The 21,124-nt window shown below is 49.9% G+C and overlaps 3 protein-coding genes across 4 annotated transcripts; all 3 read right to left on the reverse strand.

Annotated features, from left to right (window-relative positions):
• Window positions 1-1,551: 1,551 nt before the first annotated feature.
• LOC134107205 (chromogranin-A-like) lies at window positions 1,552-3,814 on the reverse strand. The gene is made up of 3 exons (XM_062558803.1): window positions 3,562-3,814; window positions 2,563-3,022; window positions 1,552-1,683 (listed from the first exon to the last, which is right to left on the reverse strand). Exons 2-3 carry the CDS (start codon window positions 3,019-3,021, stop codon window positions 1,666-1,668), a joined length of 477 nt encoding a protein of 158 aa, XP_062414787.1. The 5' UTR covers window position 3,022; window positions 3,562-3,814; the 3' UTR covers window positions 1,552-1,665.
• A 365-nt stretch (window positions 3,815-4,179) lies between these two features.
• Window positions 4,180-13,273, reverse strand: LOC119222877 (FH2 domain-containing protein 1-like). Its single transcript, XM_037479849.2, has 14 exons — window positions 13,182-13,273; window positions 11,009-11,434; window positions 10,751-10,915; window positions 10,601-10,662; window positions 10,039-10,141; window positions 9,852-9,937; window positions 9,548-9,648; window positions 9,280-9,350; window positions 8,812-8,919; window positions 7,543-7,613; window positions 7,349-7,466; window positions 7,101-7,265; window positions 6,919-7,011; window positions 4,180-6,840 (listed from the first exon to the last, which is right to left on the reverse strand). The coding sequence occupies exons 2-14, from the start codon at window positions 11,300-11,302 to the stop codon at window positions 5,116-5,118; spliced, it is 3,162 nt and encodes a 1,053-aa protein (XP_037335746.2). The 5' UTR covers window positions 11,303-11,434; window positions 13,182-13,273; the 3' UTR covers window positions 4,180-5,115.
• Window positions 13,274-14,245: 972 nt separating this feature from the next.
• On the reverse strand, window positions 14,246-20,879 carry LOC119223092 (arfaptin-1-like). Of its 2 annotated transcripts, none has more exons than XM_062558852.1 (8): window positions 20,726-20,879; window positions 19,607-19,680; window positions 17,282-17,381; window positions 17,037-17,149; window positions 16,742-16,963; window positions 16,319-16,476; window positions 16,065-16,239; window positions 14,246-15,966 (listed from the first exon to the last, which is right to left on the reverse strand). In XM_062558852.1, the coding sequence occupies exons 2-8, from the start codon at window positions 19,661-19,663 to the stop codon at window positions 15,823-15,825; spliced, it is 969 nt and encodes a 322-aa protein (XP_062414836.1). In that variant the 5' UTR covers window positions 19,664-19,680; window positions 20,726-20,879; the 3' UTR covers window positions 14,246-15,822. The 2 variants fall into 2 exon arrangements, with proteins under 2 accessions (XP_062414836.1, XP_062414854.1); XM_062558870.1 differs by having other exon boundaries at window positions 19,607-19,676; window positions 20,726-20,876.
• Window positions 20,880-21,124: the final 245 nt, after the last annotated feature.

Consider the following 21,124-nt stretch of genomic DNA (forward strand, 5'->3'; position numbering starts at 1 on the left):
GGTACTCCGGTGCACTACCACCTCCTTCCACAGGGGGCGGGAATCCACAAACCCAAGTATTCTCAGAGTGAACTTGAGTATCAACAGTAGCAATTATGGGAGAATAGCTCATTTTAGAATATTACATATTTGAGTTAAACGGATTAAGCTAGTGAGGTGGAGCTCAGATTAATGAATCGCCATCCTTGTCTCCTCAAACTTTCTCTTCTTCTGTGGTATGCAGCCCCCCCCCCTTTCCCTCAGTGTGTGTTCTGCATTAAAACAGCTGACTCGTTCCCACACTCAACTGTGTGTGTGTGTGTTTTGAACTAACTTCTGTCAGACTGGAAACCACATCAAAGGCCAGGCAGACTGGCCTGTGTGTGTGTGTGTGTGTGTGTAACGAGCTAGCAGCGTTAGCCTAGCGGTGTGTGAAGAATCAATAAAGAGGATCAGAGGAACGTGTGAAGGATTGATTTTCAGCAGATGATGTTTCATCTCCCTGAATATTCAGAGTAGAAACTGAGGAGAGGCTCCACTTCTACCTCTCCCTCCTCTTTCACACCCCCCCTCCCCCACTTTTTTCTCCTCCTCCCCCACCACCACCTCCCCCAGCTCTCCCCCTGCAGAATGAGTACTGCTGTAGTTTAAGTGCTGATGAAGTTTCTACTCGAGGACGCTGCTGCGTTTCCAGAGAGAAACATTAGAGGTGCAATGCAGCACCGTGTGTGTGTGTGTGGGGGGGGGGGGGGGGGGGGGGGCATCAATAATAAATGCAGCCAGTGTTGCAGGATGTAAGCGACTTGGTGCTCATGTCAATGTGATTGAGTTGCTGTGCCTTTAAGAAGAGGTGGATCCCGGGGGGGGGGGGGGGGGGGGGGGACTCAACAGGTAGAGGAGGAGAGACAGAAGGAGGGAGAGAAGGGAGACGAGGAGGAGGATAAGGAGAAGAGAGGAAAAGGAAAGGGAGTTCCTAAAATGTCAAAAGGGATTTTTTCTTTCAAATTATGTGAAAAAATTCAATGGAATAAAAATGCAAAATGGGCGACTAAAATAAATCACTTTGACAACTCTATGACATCACAAGAGGAAGAAAACAACAGCGTTTTTACTGGAATTCTTCAGGTGTCGCCTTTCAACCCCCAAAAAACAACGAGGGACACACACACACACACACACACCCACACACACCTTCTCTTCTTTGATTAGTTTCACTAAAACCTCCCTCAGATGCTCCTGACAGATATGAATCATTTGCATTGTGTTAATACAGAGAATCATTTTTCAAATAATTATTTTTAAATACATTTAAATATTGTATTTAAATTCATTAACATTGATATCTAATGATGAGCCATGCTCATTGTGTAGTGTAGTTAAATGCAGATAAAAAGAGATGGGTTTTAAAATCTGTAACTTTATTAAAACACATTTATCACTGAATTAATTAACAGTTGTTTTAAGAACAACAGCCGGTGAAAAAAAAACGACCTGACTGAAACCGGAAGGTTGCAAGTTTAATCCCCCACATCCCGTGCTGCTGATGAGCACAAGACTCCAGGAATGTGTGTGTGTGTGTGTGTGTGTGTGTGAGAGCAGGAATGTGACCTTGTCAATCCAAAAGGCCCAATGAGACGACATATTTAACGTCTGCACTTCTCTTCAGGACTCTGGGTCTGAGTGAGTCTATAATCTCTGAAGAATCTAGCAGACAAAAAAGCAGGTGTCCACAGATTAGTGCCCTAGATTCCACACACACACTGTAAGCCCCGCCCTAAAGCACCCCCTGCTTTATGGTCTATTAGAACCCTGTCCATCAGCATGTTGCTCCGCCCTAAAGCATCCCCTGCTTCATGGTCTGTTTGACTCTACATGTACCATCATCCACTAAATGAACATCATGCTGCATTGAAGAAGACTTGAAACTAGAGACCATAAACTCATGTTTACAATGTTTACTGAGGGAATAAATCAAGAGAGAAGTAGAGTCATTTCCTCATAGACGTCTATGGGAGCAAAGGGAGTCGCCCCCTGCTGGTCACTACACAGAAGTAGAGTCATTTCCTCATAGACGTCTATGGGAGCAGAGGAGTCGCCCCCTGCTGGTCACTACACAGAATGACTTTGACTTCACTTGTCAGAACCAGAGGTTGTCTCCTGGTTCTTTGTGTGGTGTGTGGGTGTGTGTGTGTGTGTGTGAGGGGATAAATTGAGGCACGTCGCCCCCTGCTGGCAGCTTCCTGTCAGCTCAAACATGCTTCAGTCGGTCAGCATCAATAAACTCTTCAGACATAAATATCGATTTAAATTGTTATTTATTATAATTGGACTCAGAGCTTCACTGCGATTAATTAGTTTTGAATCTCATTTAAACCTCTGGACATATGAGCAGCAAGTGATGTGGAAACTTCAAAATATTCACCAGGGTGGGGGGAAAGGTGGAGGTCATTAAGATGGAGGACAAAACACTCCCCTCTGGGATGTCGTTTAGAGGTAGAAGTAAAAAGTACATCAGTAAACTCTGACAGGAGTAGAAGTACAAGCAGCTCAGTACTTCATGTAAACCCCCCTGAGGAGACTCACCTGGCTCAGCGATGGAGACGTCAGCTCGCTGGTCTCCTCCTCCTCCTCCTCATCCTTCTCCTCCTCTTTCCCTTCCTTCTCCCCTTGGTCTCCTTCCGCCCCTCCTCTGTCTTTTTTGTGTCCTTCGCCGTATCTTTCTGGGATCCGATTGGTTGTTTCCAGGTTGGAATCAGCGCCGAAAGGTTCCGACGGACAGGACTCGTCCTCGATGGTCACTATGGCAACCCTGACCTCGTCATCCTCGCCTCCTTCTCCTGGGCACGGCGAGGAGGAGAGAAAAGGAAAGAAGGTGAAAGCGGAGGAGGAAGAAGCGGAGATCGGAGTGTGTCCACTGATCACTTTGTCCTTGGCCCCTGGCTTCATCTCCTCCTCCTCCTTCTGCTCCTTCTGCTCCTCCTCCTCTCTATGTTCTTGATGCTCCAGCTTTAATTTGTCACACGGAAAAATCCCAAAACGCATCCTAGAAAAGAAATCAACACTATAGCAACAATAATAATAATAAACCTAACTTCACTGTAATACTGGATATTTAAAGTGAAAGCAGACCCACTGAGGTTGTTATTGTGATCAAAATCCAAAACAAAAGCCTCGCTAATCAATATTATTTCATAAATGTGATCATAATTTGTGTCAGTTGAAAAAAAAAAACAACAAAGCTGAACATCGTCATCGCCTGATCATTCCTTTATTAGTCCCATAACGGGAAGTATATTTTGTTACTGTGGTCTTTTCACTCTTTAATTTTTCGTCATCATATTTTTTACCTACTCACTGCATGTCTTGTCAATTTTCCCATTATGGGACTAATAAAGGAATATCGTAAAATGTATTATAAATATGCAGAAATACTGGCCTGATAATAAAGGACTTTAAACAATAAAGTAATAAAGAGTTTAAACATAACTTGTGCGGTGATTCAAAAATACAGAAACAGATCTGAACATAACATTTAAATGATTATATATATATTACAATGATTGTCAGATAAACCTGACTTACCTTTAAAAACAAACCATCTTCTGCAGCGAAGCTCTTTAAAGTTTAAACGCCGTTCTTCTTCTTCTTCTTCTTCTTCTTCTTCTATTCCTTCTTTATCGTTTTTTAAAAAGTAGCATGAACGATTCAGCTCTAAATAAAACACAATAAAAGCTTGTGAATGTTGAACTTCGCTGCCGCAGGTTCGTATCTTTTATTTTTAGACACTTTGGTGGAACTTTCTCTCCTTCCTCCGGCACATGGAGCTTTGTTTGGCGCGCAGTGATGACGTCACACGACTCGGCCAAACGCGCGCCTTTTCCTGATTTCAAAACAAAGCTTTCTATTTATAAATGTACTTTTAGGGGATGACTCTTTAATACCGGCATGCTTTCTAAGCAGTTCATTATTATGGATTTATATAATAAATCTATGCTTGATTTTCAATAACGGAAAAACAGGATCATTTGTGTGTTACGAAATAATTAATACAATTTAATACAAACGTAAATCAAAAATCGCATTTTTGTCATGTTGCCTGAAATAAAAGTGAAATTGCACAGTATGTATTTGCTTTTTTTTAAATTTCATGTCAGATTTATAAAAAGAGAAACAATGAAAAGGTATTTATAGAACTCATATTCTCACATATTTTCTGTCAGTCTGTCAATAATAATATATTTATTATTAATAATATTAACTACTTATATTAATTGAACAGAAGAAAAGTGTTGGAGAATCAATAGTTTAATTAATTGGTAGTATATATTTATACATATTTCAAATATTGACATCGTACGTACATAAATACACAAACAAAACAACACGGTTTGAATGGAAGAAGCTTCTCTTCTTCTTTACATTCTCCTCCTCTTCTTATTTAAACACAATAAGGCGCTTTCGATCAGGCCACATGTGCACATTCCTCAAAGCTGCAGAATCAAAACTTAGGACATAAAATAAAGCCATCTTTAAATCAGGAGGCGATTCGGAGGTGATGGAACCTCGTTAGAAATAATTGCAGCTTTTTAGCTTTAAGGAAAATTTAATCTATACATAAAAAAATAGTAACTGTGGTCATCTCAGTTTCACCCACAGAACGACGCCTCGCTGCTACAAAAGGAAGAATTTATGTTGGAGTGCAAATAGGTCAAATGAAGTAATAACCGGTGGGTTAATGAAGTAGTGGAGACGTCCGGTCTCAGGTGAACGTCTCCATCCTCTCCAGGGACGCTCCTGATGGGACTCCTGTAACCTTCCACCTCTGCATCGCGCTGTGAGGCCGTCGCTCTCCTCCCCCCCGGACTCCGTCGATGAATATGAATTGAACCTCTGAGGACGCAGGAGGTGCTGCTCCTCCGTCCGTTGGCAGGTTTGCGTCGTCATGTGACCTTGGCGAGTCTGAATGAACCCTGAATGAAGTCACACATCACAAACTCACCGGCCCACGTGTCCTCAGAGGTCAGTCTGGGAACCCGGGCCTCCACCTCATGGACGGCTTAAGGTCCGTTCTTCATATTGGAATGTGTCCTTTACCCCCCCCAGTAGGGAGGGAGCCTCCTCCTCCTCCTCCTCCTGCTATCTCCAGCCCGGCCGGGGGGACTTGCCTGAGTCCCGCGGGTGGGAGGACCTGTCGGAGAAGTCGCTGCCGTCGCTCCGCCGGTGGCCTTTAGGGGGCAGCAGCGGGACGTGGAGCGGCGACCGAGGAGGCGCACTGATGCTGTTGGACCTCCTCGGCGCTGAAGAAGAGGAGGAGGAGGGTTTGAGGGGGTTGGAGACTCTCAGTGAGCCGGCGCGGGCGAAAGGCGTGGAGGAGGGGGAGGAGGAGGTCTTGGGGGGGGATTTAGGGGAGGAGCCTGAGCCGGCGTGGGGTGAAGGAGGAGGAGGAGTGAGCGTGGCGTTGGTTCGTCTGAAAGAAGAGGAGGCGGTGCTTCTGGCGAAGCTAGGAAGCAGCGTTGGCGAAGGAGTACTGGCTTTGTGCAAAGGGGTAACGGGAGCACTGACGCTGCCTCCTCCTCCTCCTCCTCCACCTCCACCTCCTCCTCCTCCTGCTCCTCTTCCTCCTTGAGCGAGCGAGCGCAGCGTGGAGCGACACATCTTCTCCTCCGGCGGCGGTCTGGGCCTCGCTGAGGGCCTTCTGATGGACGGCCTCCTCTGGGCCTCCTGGACCTCCTGGTCGGCCCGGCGCTGGGGGGGGCGGCCCGCCGCTGCGTTCCCGCTGAGGTCGGGGGTCGAGGGGAAGGCCGGCTGGCGCCCCGAGGGCTTCTCCGTCAGTCTGCTGGTCCTGGAGATGGACACCACGCGCCTCATGCTCTGCGTCTCGGTGGCGGTGAGGATGCGGACGGGCGGGCCCTTGTTGCCAGGGGCGACGGCGTCCTTCGTCCCGGCGGGTCGCGTTCTGGGGGACGGGAGGTTGCTGGCGGACGATTTGGACGCATTTACCGATTCCGCCTTCCCTCTGGAGGAGGAAGCGGCTTCTGTGCGACAGGAAGCGCTGAGAGGTGGCGGACGCCACATTGGGGAGGAGGCAGGACGCGACGGGTTGCCCGGGCGGGGGGCAGGCACCGGTTGGCTGCTGATGGGTTCAGGCGCCGGCCTGTCATTGGCCGGCTGAGGCTCTGAAGGCGTGCGATTGGCCGGGGCGGATGAGGCCTGCTGCTCCCGCTGTGCCGGCGGGCGGGTGGCGTCGAATGCCACCTCGCCGGCTGACTCGCACACGCCCGTCACGCACCAAACCCCCGCCTTCTCCCCCCGACCCTCCTCTTCTTGTTGCGCCTCCTCCTCTTCCTCCTCCTTCTCCTCTCCGCGGTGCCCGGCCTCCTCGCTGAACGCCTTCAGTGGCGCCACCAAGCGGCACGTCTCCACGACCACCGACACGCGCTCGCCAGAGTCCTGACTGGCTTTCAAACCAGCGCAGACTCCGCCTTCTTCTCCTCCTCCTCTGCGGCTGCTGGCGGGCGCGCAGGGATCGGAGGAAGTGGTGTCGCTGAGGTAGGTGGCGGTGGCGTGGTTGGGGGAAGGCTGCCGGTGGCGGGGGAAGCCGCGCGTTGTGACTTGAGGGGGCGGAGTCAGGAAGGCCTTCCTCGCGTCGGCGGTCGCCCCCCCGAGCAGCGAGTCCAGCTCGCGCTCCGCGGCGACCTGCGGCGAGCCGGACGGAGCGATCCTGGAGCGCCGCCAGCTCCCCCGAGGATTCTGGGAGCTCTTGAAGGCGGAGCGCGGGCCGAGCTTCGGGGAGAGGAGCTCCGACACGGCGGCCGACACGTCCGCCTCGCTGCGGCATCGCAGCCCGACGGCTCCGCCCACCTGCAGAGACGCGCCGCCCCGTCAGCCCCTTCCTTGGTGGGTCTGTCTGTTTGTTTGTTTGTTTGTGTGAACTCTCACCTCCTCGCCGGCCCACGAGTGCCTCTTCTGCTCCTCCAGCTCCTGTTGCCGCCGGCGACGCGTCGCCTCCTTGGCTTCCCGCTCCACGTTCTCCTTCAGGGGGGAGGAGTTTCAATCGAGTCACTTCCTGTCAGTGGCGATGTGTTTGTGTGGCTGGTGTTGTTGTTGTTGTTGTTGTTTACCTTGGCGGCGGCGGCGAACCTGCAGCAGAAGCCGTTGAAGACGCTGAAGCAGTCGTCCAGCCTGAAGGTCTCTCGGTCTTCACAGAAGAAGTCGATCAGCTCGCTGCCTTCTTCCCTCAGCTGCTGGCGGGCGGCGTGCAGCGAGCTCAGGGAGGAGGTGGCCGTCTACCAGGAGGGGGGGCGGGGTTAAAGCGGCGCCGCAGCACACGTGAAGTACCACCTGACTTCCTGTGAGTGTGTACTTCTACCTGCAGGAAGGCGTCCAGCTGCTGCAGCAGCTCGGCGTCTCGCTGCACGTTCTCCTCCACTGAGCGCGTGCGGGACGTCTGCCACTGCAGCTCGGCGTCCAGCGTCTCCAAGGAGACCCTGCGGGGACGCAAACAGGGAGGTGACGGGGCTGATGGGAAACGCAGTCCCTGACCTGCGCAGACAGACGTCTGACCTGGAAGCCGGCCGGACGTGGGTCAACTTCAGAGGAAACTCCAACAGCTTTGAGTCTTTCTTCTGGGCTTCCTGAAGCAGAAAGAAGTAAAAGTACAATAGGAGAGTACTCCTACCAGAAGTACTCTATCCTGCAGGAGAGCATTTGTACCACCTTTGGTAGAAGTACTCTCATATCCTGACGTATTCTGAACCTGAGCACAAAGATCCAACTTCAAAATGTCCTCACAGAGTATACAGATGTTCTGTTGCATTTACTATGGTACAGAGAAGGAGCCAGAGGTGGGATCAAGTCACTGTTAGGCAAGTCACAAGCAAGTCTCAAGTCATTGCCCTTGAGTCCCGAGTCAAGTCGAGTCAAAGACGAAGCAAGTCCCAAGTCGAGTCACAAGTCAAAGCCAACAAGTCTCAAGTCGAGTCACAAGTCGTAATGTTTTAGTTTCGAGTCCTTTTATTATAGTGGGGACGGGGAACCCTGGGTGATGGTGCGCTGCCTCACAGACCTAGACTACGAAGGGAAGGGTAATGGTGGATCGACTGTGACTGTGTTATAGTACTGTAACGCTCACCCCAATGCTGCAGCGTAAATAAGAAGGCGATGACTGGCTTTATTTATATAAAACAACTCAACTTCGGTCACTGTTGGCCGTCACCACGCCGAACGAACACTTCCGCATTCACGGCCCCCCAAAACTCGGGTTGTCTCGCGTAACTACAGCTGGTAACGGAGCATAACGTGAACACATGCAACATCTGCATAACTGATTAACTAATAACTTTAACTCAGCTCATTACACTACTTTAAAACGGACGTTGACATAATGTTGGCGAGGATTTCCATCGGAGTCTGAATCCGGGTTCAAAAATCCCGATTTTTGTAACCATGAACGAGCTGTCTCGTTGATAAGGTCAAATGGACTGCAGTGATTGGATGTCGTGCAGGCAGCGCTCTCTGCATACAGGTGGCGCACATTTATTTGACAGATGCAGATAAACAGAGCGGCGCGGTGGTGTGAAAATGTTTTCCCCCAGTTTTCATGGGAAGCAGCAAGTCTTCTCGAGTCAAAAGGCTCGAGTCCAAGTCAAGTCACGAGTCATCGGTATTCAAGTCCAAGTCGAGTTGCAAGTCTTTGTACGTTTTGTCGAGTCGAGTCTCAAGTCATCAAATTCATGACTCGAGTCTGACTCGAGTCCAAGTCACATGACTCGAGTCCACACCTCTGGAAGGAGCTGTAACACACACACACACAGACACACACACGTTACTAACCAGAGCGACAAAGTGCAGCAGGTTCATGCCCGGCTTGTTGGCCTTCGTGTCGGCCAGTGACAGAAGGGACGACAGCTTGAAGCCCACTGCGTTTCCTGCATAGCCTCCCTGCACACACACACACGCACGCGCACGCGCACACGCACACACACACGCACACGCACACGCACACGCACACACACACACACACACACACACGCACACGCACGCACACACACACGCACACACGCACACACACACGCACACACACACACACACACACGCACACACACACACACACTGTTGGGTTAATGGTGTTGGACTCCTGGAAAGTCAAACCACCACAAACTGACGAGAGAGAGACACTAAACATCTGCAGCTCCAGGAGACATCGAAGCACCACGAGAACGAGGACACGCCGTCTCAGAGAGACGCAGCGCCGATGGGTTGTGCGTGTTGCGCGCGTGTGTGTGTGTGTGTGTCCCTCACGGCGTTCAGGAGGTTCCCGGCCTGCAGCACCAGGTGGAGGACGGCGTGGAGCTCCTCGCAGCACATCAGCTCTGCAGGAGGACAACTCCGTCAGTACGAGCAGACCTCTCACACAGAGAGTGAGTGTGTGTGTGTGTGTGTGTGTGTGTGTGTGTTAGAGCTGGAAATAGTGGAGGTGTTGTTGTTCCTCTGTTTACCTCACAGCGGTTTTCAGATGCTGGAAGCAGAGGACAGGAAAACGCACACAGAGACACACACCTGGTGTTACCTTTGGTGGCGGAGCGCAGGACGCCGATGTCCCGACCGAGGACCTCACTCGCCGCGGGGAACTCCTCCTTCAGCAGCATGGCCTCGATACGGACGCTGTAGCTGCACAGAGACGAGGACAACGCGTCAGGAGACACTTTGTGCGCTGATGTCTCCCCATCAGCCTCGCTGCTGCACGCCACGTCGGCTGCACGCCACGTCATCACGAGAAGCTCTTTGGAGCCGTGGTTGCATTCATGAGACACCGCTCTCACTCCAAGACCTACAGCGGCAGGTCTGTTGGAGGTCAAAGGTCGTCCTCTCACCTGGGGAGCTGAAGCAGCAGGTGCACGAAGGAATCGGCCAATGAGAGCTTAGAGATGTCGCCGCGGTACGACTTCAGCTTCTTCACCTTCAGGAGAGGAAACCCACGAAGAAGAAGATGAAGACACCAACACATTGACATTCACATGTGTGTGTGTGTGTGTGTGTGTGTGTGTGTGTTTGTGTTACCTCCTCCGCCTCCGGCAGCAGCTTCAGCAGATCCCTCAGAGGCTCCGCCCCATACGGCTCACTGTTGCCACGGTGAATATCGTCTACTATCTTCTGATTGGACCTTCAGGATCACACATCTCACTTTTAATTGTCACAATGTAAAGTGATCCTATCTGTGTTTTGGACTGGCAGGAACGCGTCTCCAAACAGAGCCACCGGGTTTCCTGTGAACGCCGTTTGCGGGTAGCGGCGGCGCCGGAGGTCACATGTGACCCCTGGAGAAAGCGGTGTTTGTGGTTGTGAAAGACGTCCTTCACGCCCAGGCGTCCTCCAGGGAGGGCCACTCAGGAAGCGCCGCGTGCGGATGAACTTCTACGTATGCGCGACACGCCGCCATCGCCTGTTTACCCACAACACCCTGCGGTGAGGGCGAGGACGCGACGTACTCCAGCACGCCCTGCACAGGTCTGTACGTCATGCATTTCTATGATCGCTGGTTAAGGGAAGGAGCTTCTGCTGGAAGGGGGGGGGGAATTTGGGAATTGGGGTCGGGGGTCAAATGTAAAAAAAATAAATTTACCTCTTGAACTGTTTGAGGAAAATCCCGATGTTCATCCCTCGTCTGGAGTCCAGTATGCAGACCTGGGGGGGGAGAGATGGGGGGGGCAGGTCTGAGTTTGAGCTCACACACCTACACACAGCACACACACACACACACACACACACACACCTCTTCTTTGGCCTCCCTGAAGGAGCCCCCGGTAGTCCCTCCCCTTGTGGGCGTGGCCTTTGACTGACGCTCCTTCTGACCAAACAGCTCCTCGATGGTCTGGACGTCGATGTGGTGCTGCTGCTGCCCCCGGCGCTGAGTCCACAGGTTGGCCCGCCCCTTCACCTGCGACACACACACACACACACACACAATATGTCAATCCCACGCTACAATAACGGCATCAGGGCGGGACTCCATGACGAGCTGTGACCTCACCTGATCCTCCGGTATCGTTTTCCAAAAGAAACTCCGCACCCTCTTCTTCTTCTTCAGGCCTCCTGCAGGCTCTGCCAGCAGGGTTGGAAGGGGAGGAGGTGGAGGTGGGGGCGGAGGAGGAGGTGGAGGAGGAGGTGGGGGGGGACACGGTGTCCTCCGGTCGCCTTCAGAGTCAGAAAATCCGGACGGAGGAGCGGCGGCAGGCGCCGTCTCGGCAAAGGCCACGCCCCCTTGCACCCGGAGAGAGAGCGCCTCGCCCTCATTGGCCGGGGAGGTGCTGCCCGTCACGTGCATCCTCGCTGCCGATTGGAGGCGTTCCGGCAGGCGACGTGGTCACCTCGGCGATGGGTGACCATGGCGACGGTGGGTCATCGCTTCAGGGGCATCGGAGGGTCGTGAAGGGTCAAAGGTTAGAAGACGAGAGCGCTGCAGAGGAATTAAGAGAAAACTGATGTGAGAAAACCAGCAGGAAGTGGATCACCACCGTTACAGGCCTTATATTGATCGAATCAGTAAGGGCAGCCGGCAACGGTGTGTACATCAAAAACACACACACACACACACACAGTGGAGAAACAATACACTGACAAATATTTACAGTACAAATGGATTGCTCTGAAGCACACACACGTCACAGAACAAACACCGTGACCTCAGGACTGAAGATGACTCACGGCGGCTTATTGTCACGAGCTTCAGTCAGAGCGAACGTATTGATATCGTTATGCTGTCAGCAGTGTGATTAGCGCCCCGGTGGATGATGAGGAGGAGCAAGTTGCTCCTTGTGAGTCACACATACCCCCCCCCCCCCCACCACACACTTCTCACCCCCCTGTCTGAAGGATCAGCTCCCACACTTCCCTCCAGCAGCGACACATCCTCACGCCTGAGCCTGAGGGTTACAGCAGAGCGAGAGCTTCCACGCAGAAAGAAGCTCAGGAGAGAAAAAGCCTCCAGAAGAAGAGAGAACCAGAAGTTACTGTTTCAAAAGGAGGTTTTTCAAGAGGAGACGATCCAGAGCTTCTGTATTAGGAACCGGTTCACTACCCGATCAGTACATCCTACCCGATCAATGCATCCTACCCGATCAGTACCACTCCTCTCTGGAGTTACCATGGCAATGGAAAGGGACAGACGAAGGTCTCTTTAGGGTCCCCGAGGTCGGAGCGTCTTATTGATCACCGCTGCAGAAGGTCGGGGGGGCAGAAGCAGAACCAGAAGGCGACTCGATGGGAGAGAGGTCAGAGGTCAGCAGAGTTCACGTTTAGCAACATGTCTCTGGAGTCTGGTGGAGACGACGTTGTCCCCGAGACAGAGGCCGTCCCGCCCTGCTGAGGTGCCTTTAGGCAGCGCACGCACAGCTCGTCATGTGACCGACCTGCAGGTGACGTTGTGGGGTCGTGTGAATTTCCCGGAGACGCCTTGAGGCCTGCAGACCTTCTCGATGCTGGTGTGAAAGCTCACACTCAGTGGATCGGCTATTTATAGACCATTGTACGACATGTCATCATTCCAATTAAGACGTGTGACATGTAACTTCAAACACTGTCTCCTGTTGGATTGGTTGTTTCTGCCCAAAACCCTTAAAAAGCTTATTCTATCTACTGAGCATCTTAAAACACCTGCATAATAATACAAAAATAATACAAAATTCACCACCAAAGTCACCGGATCTAATCAAGTGTAAATGTTCACAACCGTCACTTTTCATTGAACCCAAAGCTGCAACAAAGGGAAAAGAGCACGTAATAATAGGAAGGATTCCAAATACAGATGATATAAGTATAAGAGGCTACAAAAGACCCGCTACGAATAATATAAATAATATTACAGAGATGTAGGATGAATAATTAAGCTCCATAAAGTCTCAAAATCGCCTCGCAGACCAATTGAAAATTAAATACGTGGATATTTTGGAGGGTAAACACCAAAAATATAATAAACTTATAAGATGAGTGACACCGCAGGATCCATGTGGTCCAGCACACATTACTCCATCACAACAAACCATGTACCGAACTTTAAGTGTCACATAGAGACACGAACCACTCCACCGATTTAAAACCACCGCAGGAATCAGAGCGGCTCCCCGCCGGGATGCAGCCGGATCCCAAGGGACCAAACACGGACACAAACTACCGACTTCCGCCGGGAGATCACCCCCGAAACTCACCGCACCGAGCGGACTCCGCTGCGCCGAACTCCCGCTACACGGAACCTCCGCGTCCACAGCAGAACGACAGCGACGGACTGTGTGCGATGCCGATAGGGCGGGGGGGGGGGAACAGGAGGGAGGGGGGGTCTGCGCATGCGCGACAGGTGGACGGAAAAGCGCTCACACACACATCGAGTCTTTACTGTTAAAGTAACTAGAGACAGTGAGTGAGTGTGTGGCCCTGATAAAGAGTACCACGCCCCACCTTTGGCAAAATAACCACCCCCCCCCCCCCCCACACACACACACACACACACACACACAGACACACACACACAGACCCGCGCGCGCGCCACCTATTGCTTTTATGAGTCAGCAGTTTTCTAAGCTAAGAGCCTTTAGCCAAATGCTAATGTGTCTTTGCCAAGTTGCTAATGTTTAACCTGTCCGCGTGTTCAGGTACTTTAATGTTGTAAAAGTGCAAACACAACACTGCAGGGCAAAGTTAAAAGAACACCAGTATTATTAATTCAACGTCTAAATGTAACCCATAGCTCTTAGTTTAGCCTATTAGCATAATAACGAGCTATGGACGCAAAGTGCAGCTGATACTAGTTTAGCAGGTATTCCGTTATGAAGCCAGATATTGTTCAAATTAAAATATCAAAAGTCGTCTTAACGGTAAAATACGAATATTTTAGGAGTTATTTTAATCTAAAACAAAATGTCGGATCAACGGCCGCTGGCTAGCACGGTTAAAACTCCCAAATGAGGACAAAAAAACTAAAAATAGATATTACCTCGAGTTGAAAAAGATATGTGAATTATTTAAGTAAATGTATAGTGTAGAAATACTTAAAGGTATTATCTGAGATGAACTTCAAAAGTAAAGGTACTTTTTATCAATGGAGCACATCTGAATAACATTATTAATGGTTTAAAATAGGTGATTCATTGATGTGTTCATCACTTAGGACAAGTTCATTTTGACCTCTGACCTCTGATGGGGTTCCTCTCGTGTCCAGTAATAAGACACCTTTCACAACATTTGGGTCCAAAGATGAACCGGAGAAGGAATAAAAGGTTTTGCCTTGAAAATTGTATCCCTGCCTGTTTGTTAAAGGATGATTAGACAAAATAAATTGAGATTTGCTTTATATCATTTTATTTAGCAGTTACACACAAAACATTCGCATAAATATTAAAATACTGAGTACATTTTGGTCCTTTGTTGTCGCTTTTACTTAAAAATAAAGAAATGCCCTTTGGCTTCTATTGTCTTTTGGTCTGTTAGAAGATGAAGGACTGAGATGTTCAGGAGACCTTATTGCACAAACATCACTTGCATAGTTGTTGCTCACATCGGAGCTTCGTCGACACCAAACACAAAAGTCATACATTTTAACACGAGGAGACGTCTCAGGAAGGTGAATAAGAGATTAATAACGTTTTATTCTGTCCACGCAGTGACGGGCTCCATCAGAAGGGAGTGAGGACACGCAGGACGCAGGTTCAGGACAAAGTGACTGAACCATCACGTCACCGATAAAAGGAAGACACAAAGTGGCCGTTTATGTGATTCATTGTCGTCCCAAGAAGTCTTCAAACTTCAGACGGCATCGCAAGTCGTGGTTAAAACTTAAAAAGGGTTCATGTAGATTGGGGACATTGAGGAGGAGATGTGTAAAGGAGCTGAGGAGGAGTAGATGTGTGAAGGAGCTGAGGGGAAGTAGATGTGTGAAGGAGCTGAGGAGTAGATGTGTGAAGGAGCTGAGGAGGAGATGATGTGTGAAGGAGCTGAGGAGGAGATGATGTGTGAAGGAGCTGAGGAGGAGAAGATGTGTGAAGGAGCTGAGGAGGAGAAGATGTGTGAAGGAGCTGAGGAGGAGTAGATGTGTGAAGGAGCTGAGGAGAAGATGTGTGAAGGAGCTGAGGAGTAGATGTGTGAAGGAGCTGAGGAGGAGAAGATGTGTGATGGAGCTGAGGAGTAGATGTGTGAAGGAGCTGAGGAGGAGATGATGTGTGAAGGAGCTGAGGAGGAGAAGATGTGTGAAGGAGCTGAGGAGTAGATGTGTGAAGGAGCAGATGTGTGAAGAAGATAAGGAAGTGGTGTGTGAAGGAGCTGAGGAGGAGGTGTGTGAAGGAGCTGAGGAGTAGACGTGTGAAGGAGCTGATGTGTGAAGGAGCTGAGGAGGAGGTGTGTGAGTCTCAGAGTTGCAGAGGCTGAGGAGTTCAAAGAGAGGCTTAGTGGCTTAATGAAGGATTATGGATTTACTCCCAAACACTGAGACTGTGTGTGTGTCTGTGTGTGTGTGTGTCTGTGTGTGTGTCTGTGTGTGTGTGTCTGTGTGTGTGTGTGTCTGTGTGTGTGTCTGTGTGTGTGTGTCTGTGTGACTGTGTGTGTGTGTGTGTCTGTGTGACTGTGTGTGTGTCTGTGTGTGTGTGTCTGTGTGTGTGTGTGTGTGTCTGTGTGACTGTGTGTGTGTCTGTGTGTGTGTCTGTGTGTGTGTGTTAATTAGACATCATTGCTGTCTTAAAATCATATCAAAAAGGTCAAAATAAGACCCAGAATGTGTGGAAATTCCTTCCCTTCCAGATCAACATCCTGAATGATCAACCCCCCCCCCCGGTAGATAAACCCACATCTCGTAGATAAACATCAGCTCTCCTCCAGCCAGGAGGTGGGGGGGGAGTCGGGGTCTCCCAGGGGCACCCTGCTCTGCTCCAGGAAGGCGTGGCAGGAGGCGGTGTGAGCCGCCACGGCGGCGTGCAGCAGCCACAGCTGCTGGTGGAGGACTTTGACCTGCGGAGGATGTGAAGGAGACCTCAGGTTACGACGTGGGGGGGATTCACGGAGGGGGGGGGATTCACAAAAGAAGAGATGAGTCCCTCCCCCCTCACCTTGTTCTCCTGCAGCAGCCGGACTTTGACGGACAGGTCGTCTCGGACCCTCTGGTACCGCTCCCTCTGGCTCTGGAAGTCCTTCTGGGCCCGCTCCAGGCGGGGCAGGGTGAGGGCGTCCCGCGGCCCGAGGTTCAGCTCCTCCAGGTCCACCCGGTAGGCGTCGTACTCCACCCTGCGGACCACAGCCGCCTGGTTAGCGTCCTCCTCCGGGCTCCACCCAGGGGGCGGGGTCTCTCTGCGACGTCACCCACCTGGCGGCCTCGTAGCGCTTGGCGTTGATCATGGTGTCCCCGATGGTCTTGTTGATCAGAGTGTTCATGTCGGACGTGAAGGCGTTGAGGGACGCCGTCAGAGTCTCGCCGTTCTTCGACAGGAACCTCTGAGCGTTCGCGTTCACGCCGAACTCCACCTGGCAGGAAGACGGCGCCCGGATGCTAAGATGCTACAAGCTAACCGAGAAGATCGCAGCTACAGCAGGCCACTTGATTCACATGAAAGGTACGACTTTGTGTCACAGCGTGGAAACTCAGGGAATAAACTCAAAGAAAAAAATCATCGAAAATACAGGAAAGATAGCAGTGATTGGACCGTCGCTGAAAGGGGGCGGGGTCAATCAAACATTCGGCACAAGCCCCCAGTGTCGGCGGTTGTCGTCTCCTCGGCGGTGGACTCACGTGCAGCGGCGGCGTCTTGAGGCTGAGCTCGGCGAAGGCGTCCCCCAGGGACTTCTGGGTGACGGAGAACTGAGCGAGCTGATTGGCCAGCGTCTGGGCCAGCTTGGTGGCGCCGTCGTAGCGCTGTCGGTCGTCCTTGAGCAGCTCGAGGCGGGGCTCCAGGTCCAGGTCCACCGTGCGGGACCCCCGGCCCAGCCTCTCCGACACGGCCTGGCGGGTGCACTGCGGGGGCGGAGGGCGGCGTTATTGATCGAAAACCGAAAATCCATCACGTGACAGGCCAGACCCCTCCCACCTTGTAGGTGGTGATGCTCCACTGGCGGACTCTCTCCAGGTTCTCGCTGGCCGGGTTCCTGCTGTTCGCTCGGATCACCACCGGCCCTCGTTTCTGTGGCGTCGCTGGAGCGTCTGGTGAATGGATGGTTTCCATGACGACATGAATTCATAGAAAATCCCGTCTTAATACATTTTAAACAGGCCTATTTGTTACAATATATATTTAGCGTCATAGTAAATAACATGGTGAGCTCAGTTGTTTACCCTGGCTCTGACTCGTTTCCACGGCAACCGCCGTCACGGCCACAGCTGGACAGGAAGTGGCATCGCCGTCCGTCGTGTGCTCGTAGTTACTGTTTGTGTCCTTGTGTCAGAAAATCAAGAGAGGGAGGAGAAGGAGGTCAGATCATTCTGTTGGTCCCAAGAGGTGAAAGCACAGTTCGGCGTTGTCACGGTTACGGGGCGTCCAATCAGCTCAGAGACACCCGTGCGGCTTGTGATTCAAGGCTTTCAAATCTCCAAAAACACGCGAGGTCACGGAAGACGAGAGAAAAAACCTCAGTTTAGACAAAATGTTCCTGGAACAGGATCATCGCCAGTAAACCGACAGTACAGAGGTCAGAGGTGAGGAAATCAAAGCGCCGTGACGACACATCGGCCGGATCGCCGTGGGAACCGGAGCTTATCGGGAGGCCAATCAGGACACGGATCAAAAGGCTCCCTGCCGTGATTGGCAGCCGGCGGAGGAGGGCAGAGGTCACTGGAACAGTCAAGAGCCAGGAAATGGTCACCTGACGCAGATGAGAAGTAACGACACACACGCGCACGCGCACACACACACACACACAGACACACACGATTAACTGTCATTACGATTAACTGAGATTACAAAAACAAATGCCAACACTGGAAGTCCTCCTCCACGTTTTCATTTTTTCCCCAGAAAATGATTCCAGTGAATGTGGGTGTTTTAAGAAACAAACACACACACACACACACACACACAGACAGACACACACACACACACACACACCGGTGGAGGTCTCAGCGGGGCGGTGAAAGTGCCTTGAAGAGACAGAAAGGCGTGTAAGGACAAGGACTGCTTTAAAAAAACAGATTTTGTATTAACCAGCTTATATTTTAACCAACTTCACATGCAAATCTGAATTTTCGGCTGATGGACGACAATCCAAAATCAACCTCTGGTTCTGACAGGTGAAGTCAGAGCTTCTGTGTAGTGACCAGCAGGGGGCGACTCCTCTGCTCCCATAGACGTCTATGAGGAAATGACTCTACTTCTGTGTAGTGAAGCAGGGGGCGACTCCTCTGCTCCCATAGACGTCTATGAGGAAATGACTCTACTTCTGTGTAGTGACCAGCAGGGGGCGACTCCTCTGCTCTCATAGACGTCTATGAGGAAATGACTCTACTTCTGTGTAGTGACCAGCAGGGGGCGACTCCTCTGCTCCCATAGACGTCTATGAGGAAATGACTCTACTTCTGTGTAGTGACCAGCAGGGGGCGACTCCTCTGCTCCCATAGACGTCTATGAGGAAATGACTCTTCTTCTGTGTAGTGAAGCAGGGGGCGACTCCTCTGCTCCCATAGACGTCTATGAGGAAATGACTCTTCTTCTGTGTAGTGAAGCAGGGGATGCTTTAATGTGTTTTTCTTTTAGAACTTCAACCTTTCCAGCGTGCTTTTGCTTCATTCAGTTTCACTGTGATGATTCGATTTTTTGGCTTCTGGTTCTGATAAAACAAAAGGTTCCCTCCGGCGCCAACGAGAACTAAACAGGCCCGTGATGTGTGTTGGACTAAAATAAATCTTCTCTTCATCGACCCCGCCCGCTACGCCCGTCGCTCCATCAGCTTCAGCCGCAACAATGGCCGTCACCCCGGCCTCCTCGCCGCCACCCTTCATCGCGCCGCCCTGCTTTTGTTGCCTCGGCAACCGCCTGATAACATTGTGGAAGCTGTTCCCTGTTCTTTCATCCGGCTGCTTGCGTAACGTGTGAATGACAAATCAGTATAAAAGAAACACATCCAACACACGTCTGATAACACGAGTTATGAGTTTGTAATATTATTATATACAACGGCCTTGTGAGTACACATTAAATAACACACCTGTTACTCATTTCACAGGTTACTGTGGTACTCTGGTACTACAACCAAGGCGTACTCAAAGTACCACCAGTGAAAGGTCCCTCTGGTGGGATTTATGGGTCGTTATATTTCACGTTCTATTACTATTAGTATTATTAAGTGGAGATAGTTATTAAACCTCCCCTGTGGAGGGAAGTGAGGTTTACAATATAGGGGGCGGGGCCCTGTAAAGTGACACTGGATGAATCTGAGGGGTCCTCATCCATCTTGAACAGATGGAAAAAAATGCAGCATCATAAATTATAAAAGTTATGAGAATGAAGTGAATAATAAGAAATTGTAATTAGTAAACACTCTATGGATTCATATATTTACATGTATAGACATCAGTAAATGTATTGATTAAATATGGACTCATCCATACATTTGATGTCTTGTTGATTATTAAAATCATATTATATTTATTTATACACCATCTCACCTGCGGAGGAGTATCCTCCTCCATGACGCCTCCTCTCGGCTCCGCCTCCTCCATCATGTGACTCCTCCCACTTCCTCCGGCAGACAGAAACGGAAACAAACGTGTACATGTAAACATGTAATGTACTTTTAAAATAAAGAGGTTTAGTTTTCTGTCCTTTAGATTCAAACAATGTTCTTTCTCACTTCTTTGAGAGCATTGCGTCACCCATTTGTTTATCATATTACAAGTGTTACCTTTATTATGTACTTATTTATGCATGTATTTCTATGAGTGGCGTGTTGAGCCAGAGGGACCCCTGGTGGTGAGGAAGCAGAACATCAGCCCTCACATTAAACCTTAATCAACGTATTGTCGTCGGTCTCCATCTGGAGGCCAAAGCCTGTTAATGCGTTTCAGTTTTCCCACTGTTTATATCTGTGGAATGCAGAGGGATGATTTGATACTATATTAAAGTCTGATTTATATTATTGTGATTTATTTATCTATATGCCTTGTGTCTGATATAATTGCCGTACAATTATCACAAGCTCATGTTTACAACTTTGTCACTTTCTTTCCCAGTCAGACGTAATAAACAGTAACCTCTTAAGTTTATTCATGGATGAAAGACAAAGTAAAGCTTGAGTTTTGTTTCGTTAAAGTCAATTATAAACACAACAAAACTATTTTACATCTGTTTAATAAAGACCAGCAGTTTATCGTCATGACGTTAAAATGTGCTCATTTCTGCTGTACTTCTGCTGACTTAAAAAAAGGAAGATCACTAACTACCTGTAACTTCTGCTCAAAGTGAGCAGCTTCCACTAATGTGAAGATAAAAGTGCCTCAATTAACCTCCAAGCTGCCTTGGATGTTCTTTAAAGGACGCTTTAAAGAACATTCATTACTGCACATATGAGAGGGATTATTATGGTCTGGATGGTGCAACAATAGACTTAGACAGACATAACTTATGGCCACGTCTGGTAATGAAGTAACGTGAGCCACATGGAGTAAACAACGTGTTTAAACTAGTGTTTAGGGATGAATTGTTAGCCACTTTCAGGTCGTTAATGAACGTTGTTTAATCACCTTTAATGAGGTGGAAGCGGATGAAAACAAACTTTTTTTTTTTACCTTCACGGCGTTAAAAACCCACTCGTTTCTCCCTCAAAGCGTCGAGTTTCCTTCTCGGTCAACTCGCCATGTTTAAAAATGACAAAAGTGAAGAGACTCGTTTAAAAAGTGAACAGTTTGAAGCAAAGAAGACCCCAGAAAACCCGGAAGTGATTTAAAGCCGCTCCTTCCTCGGGCGGGAAGGGGCGCTCGGTTTACAACCGCGGTGCGGACCGGGTGGGCGGTGATATGCGCGAATCACTCCGTAAGTAAACAGACTGTTAGTGTTTAGAGTAATATGGAAAATTACATTTTAAAACAAGTATCGTTCATGTTGTCATGTGTGCTGGAAGACGTACTCAGATAGTAGAAAGTAACACTGTATTGCAAAAATGACTAATTACAATAATAAAATCCATC

Source organism: Pungitius pungitius, chromosome 1 (genome assembly GCF_949316345.1).
Source record: "Pungitius pungitius chromosome 1, fPunPun2.1, whole genome shotgun sequence".
NCBI classification, from domain to species: Eukaryota; Metazoa; Chordata; class Actinopteri; order Perciformes; family Gasterosteidae; genus Pungitius; species Pungitius pungitius.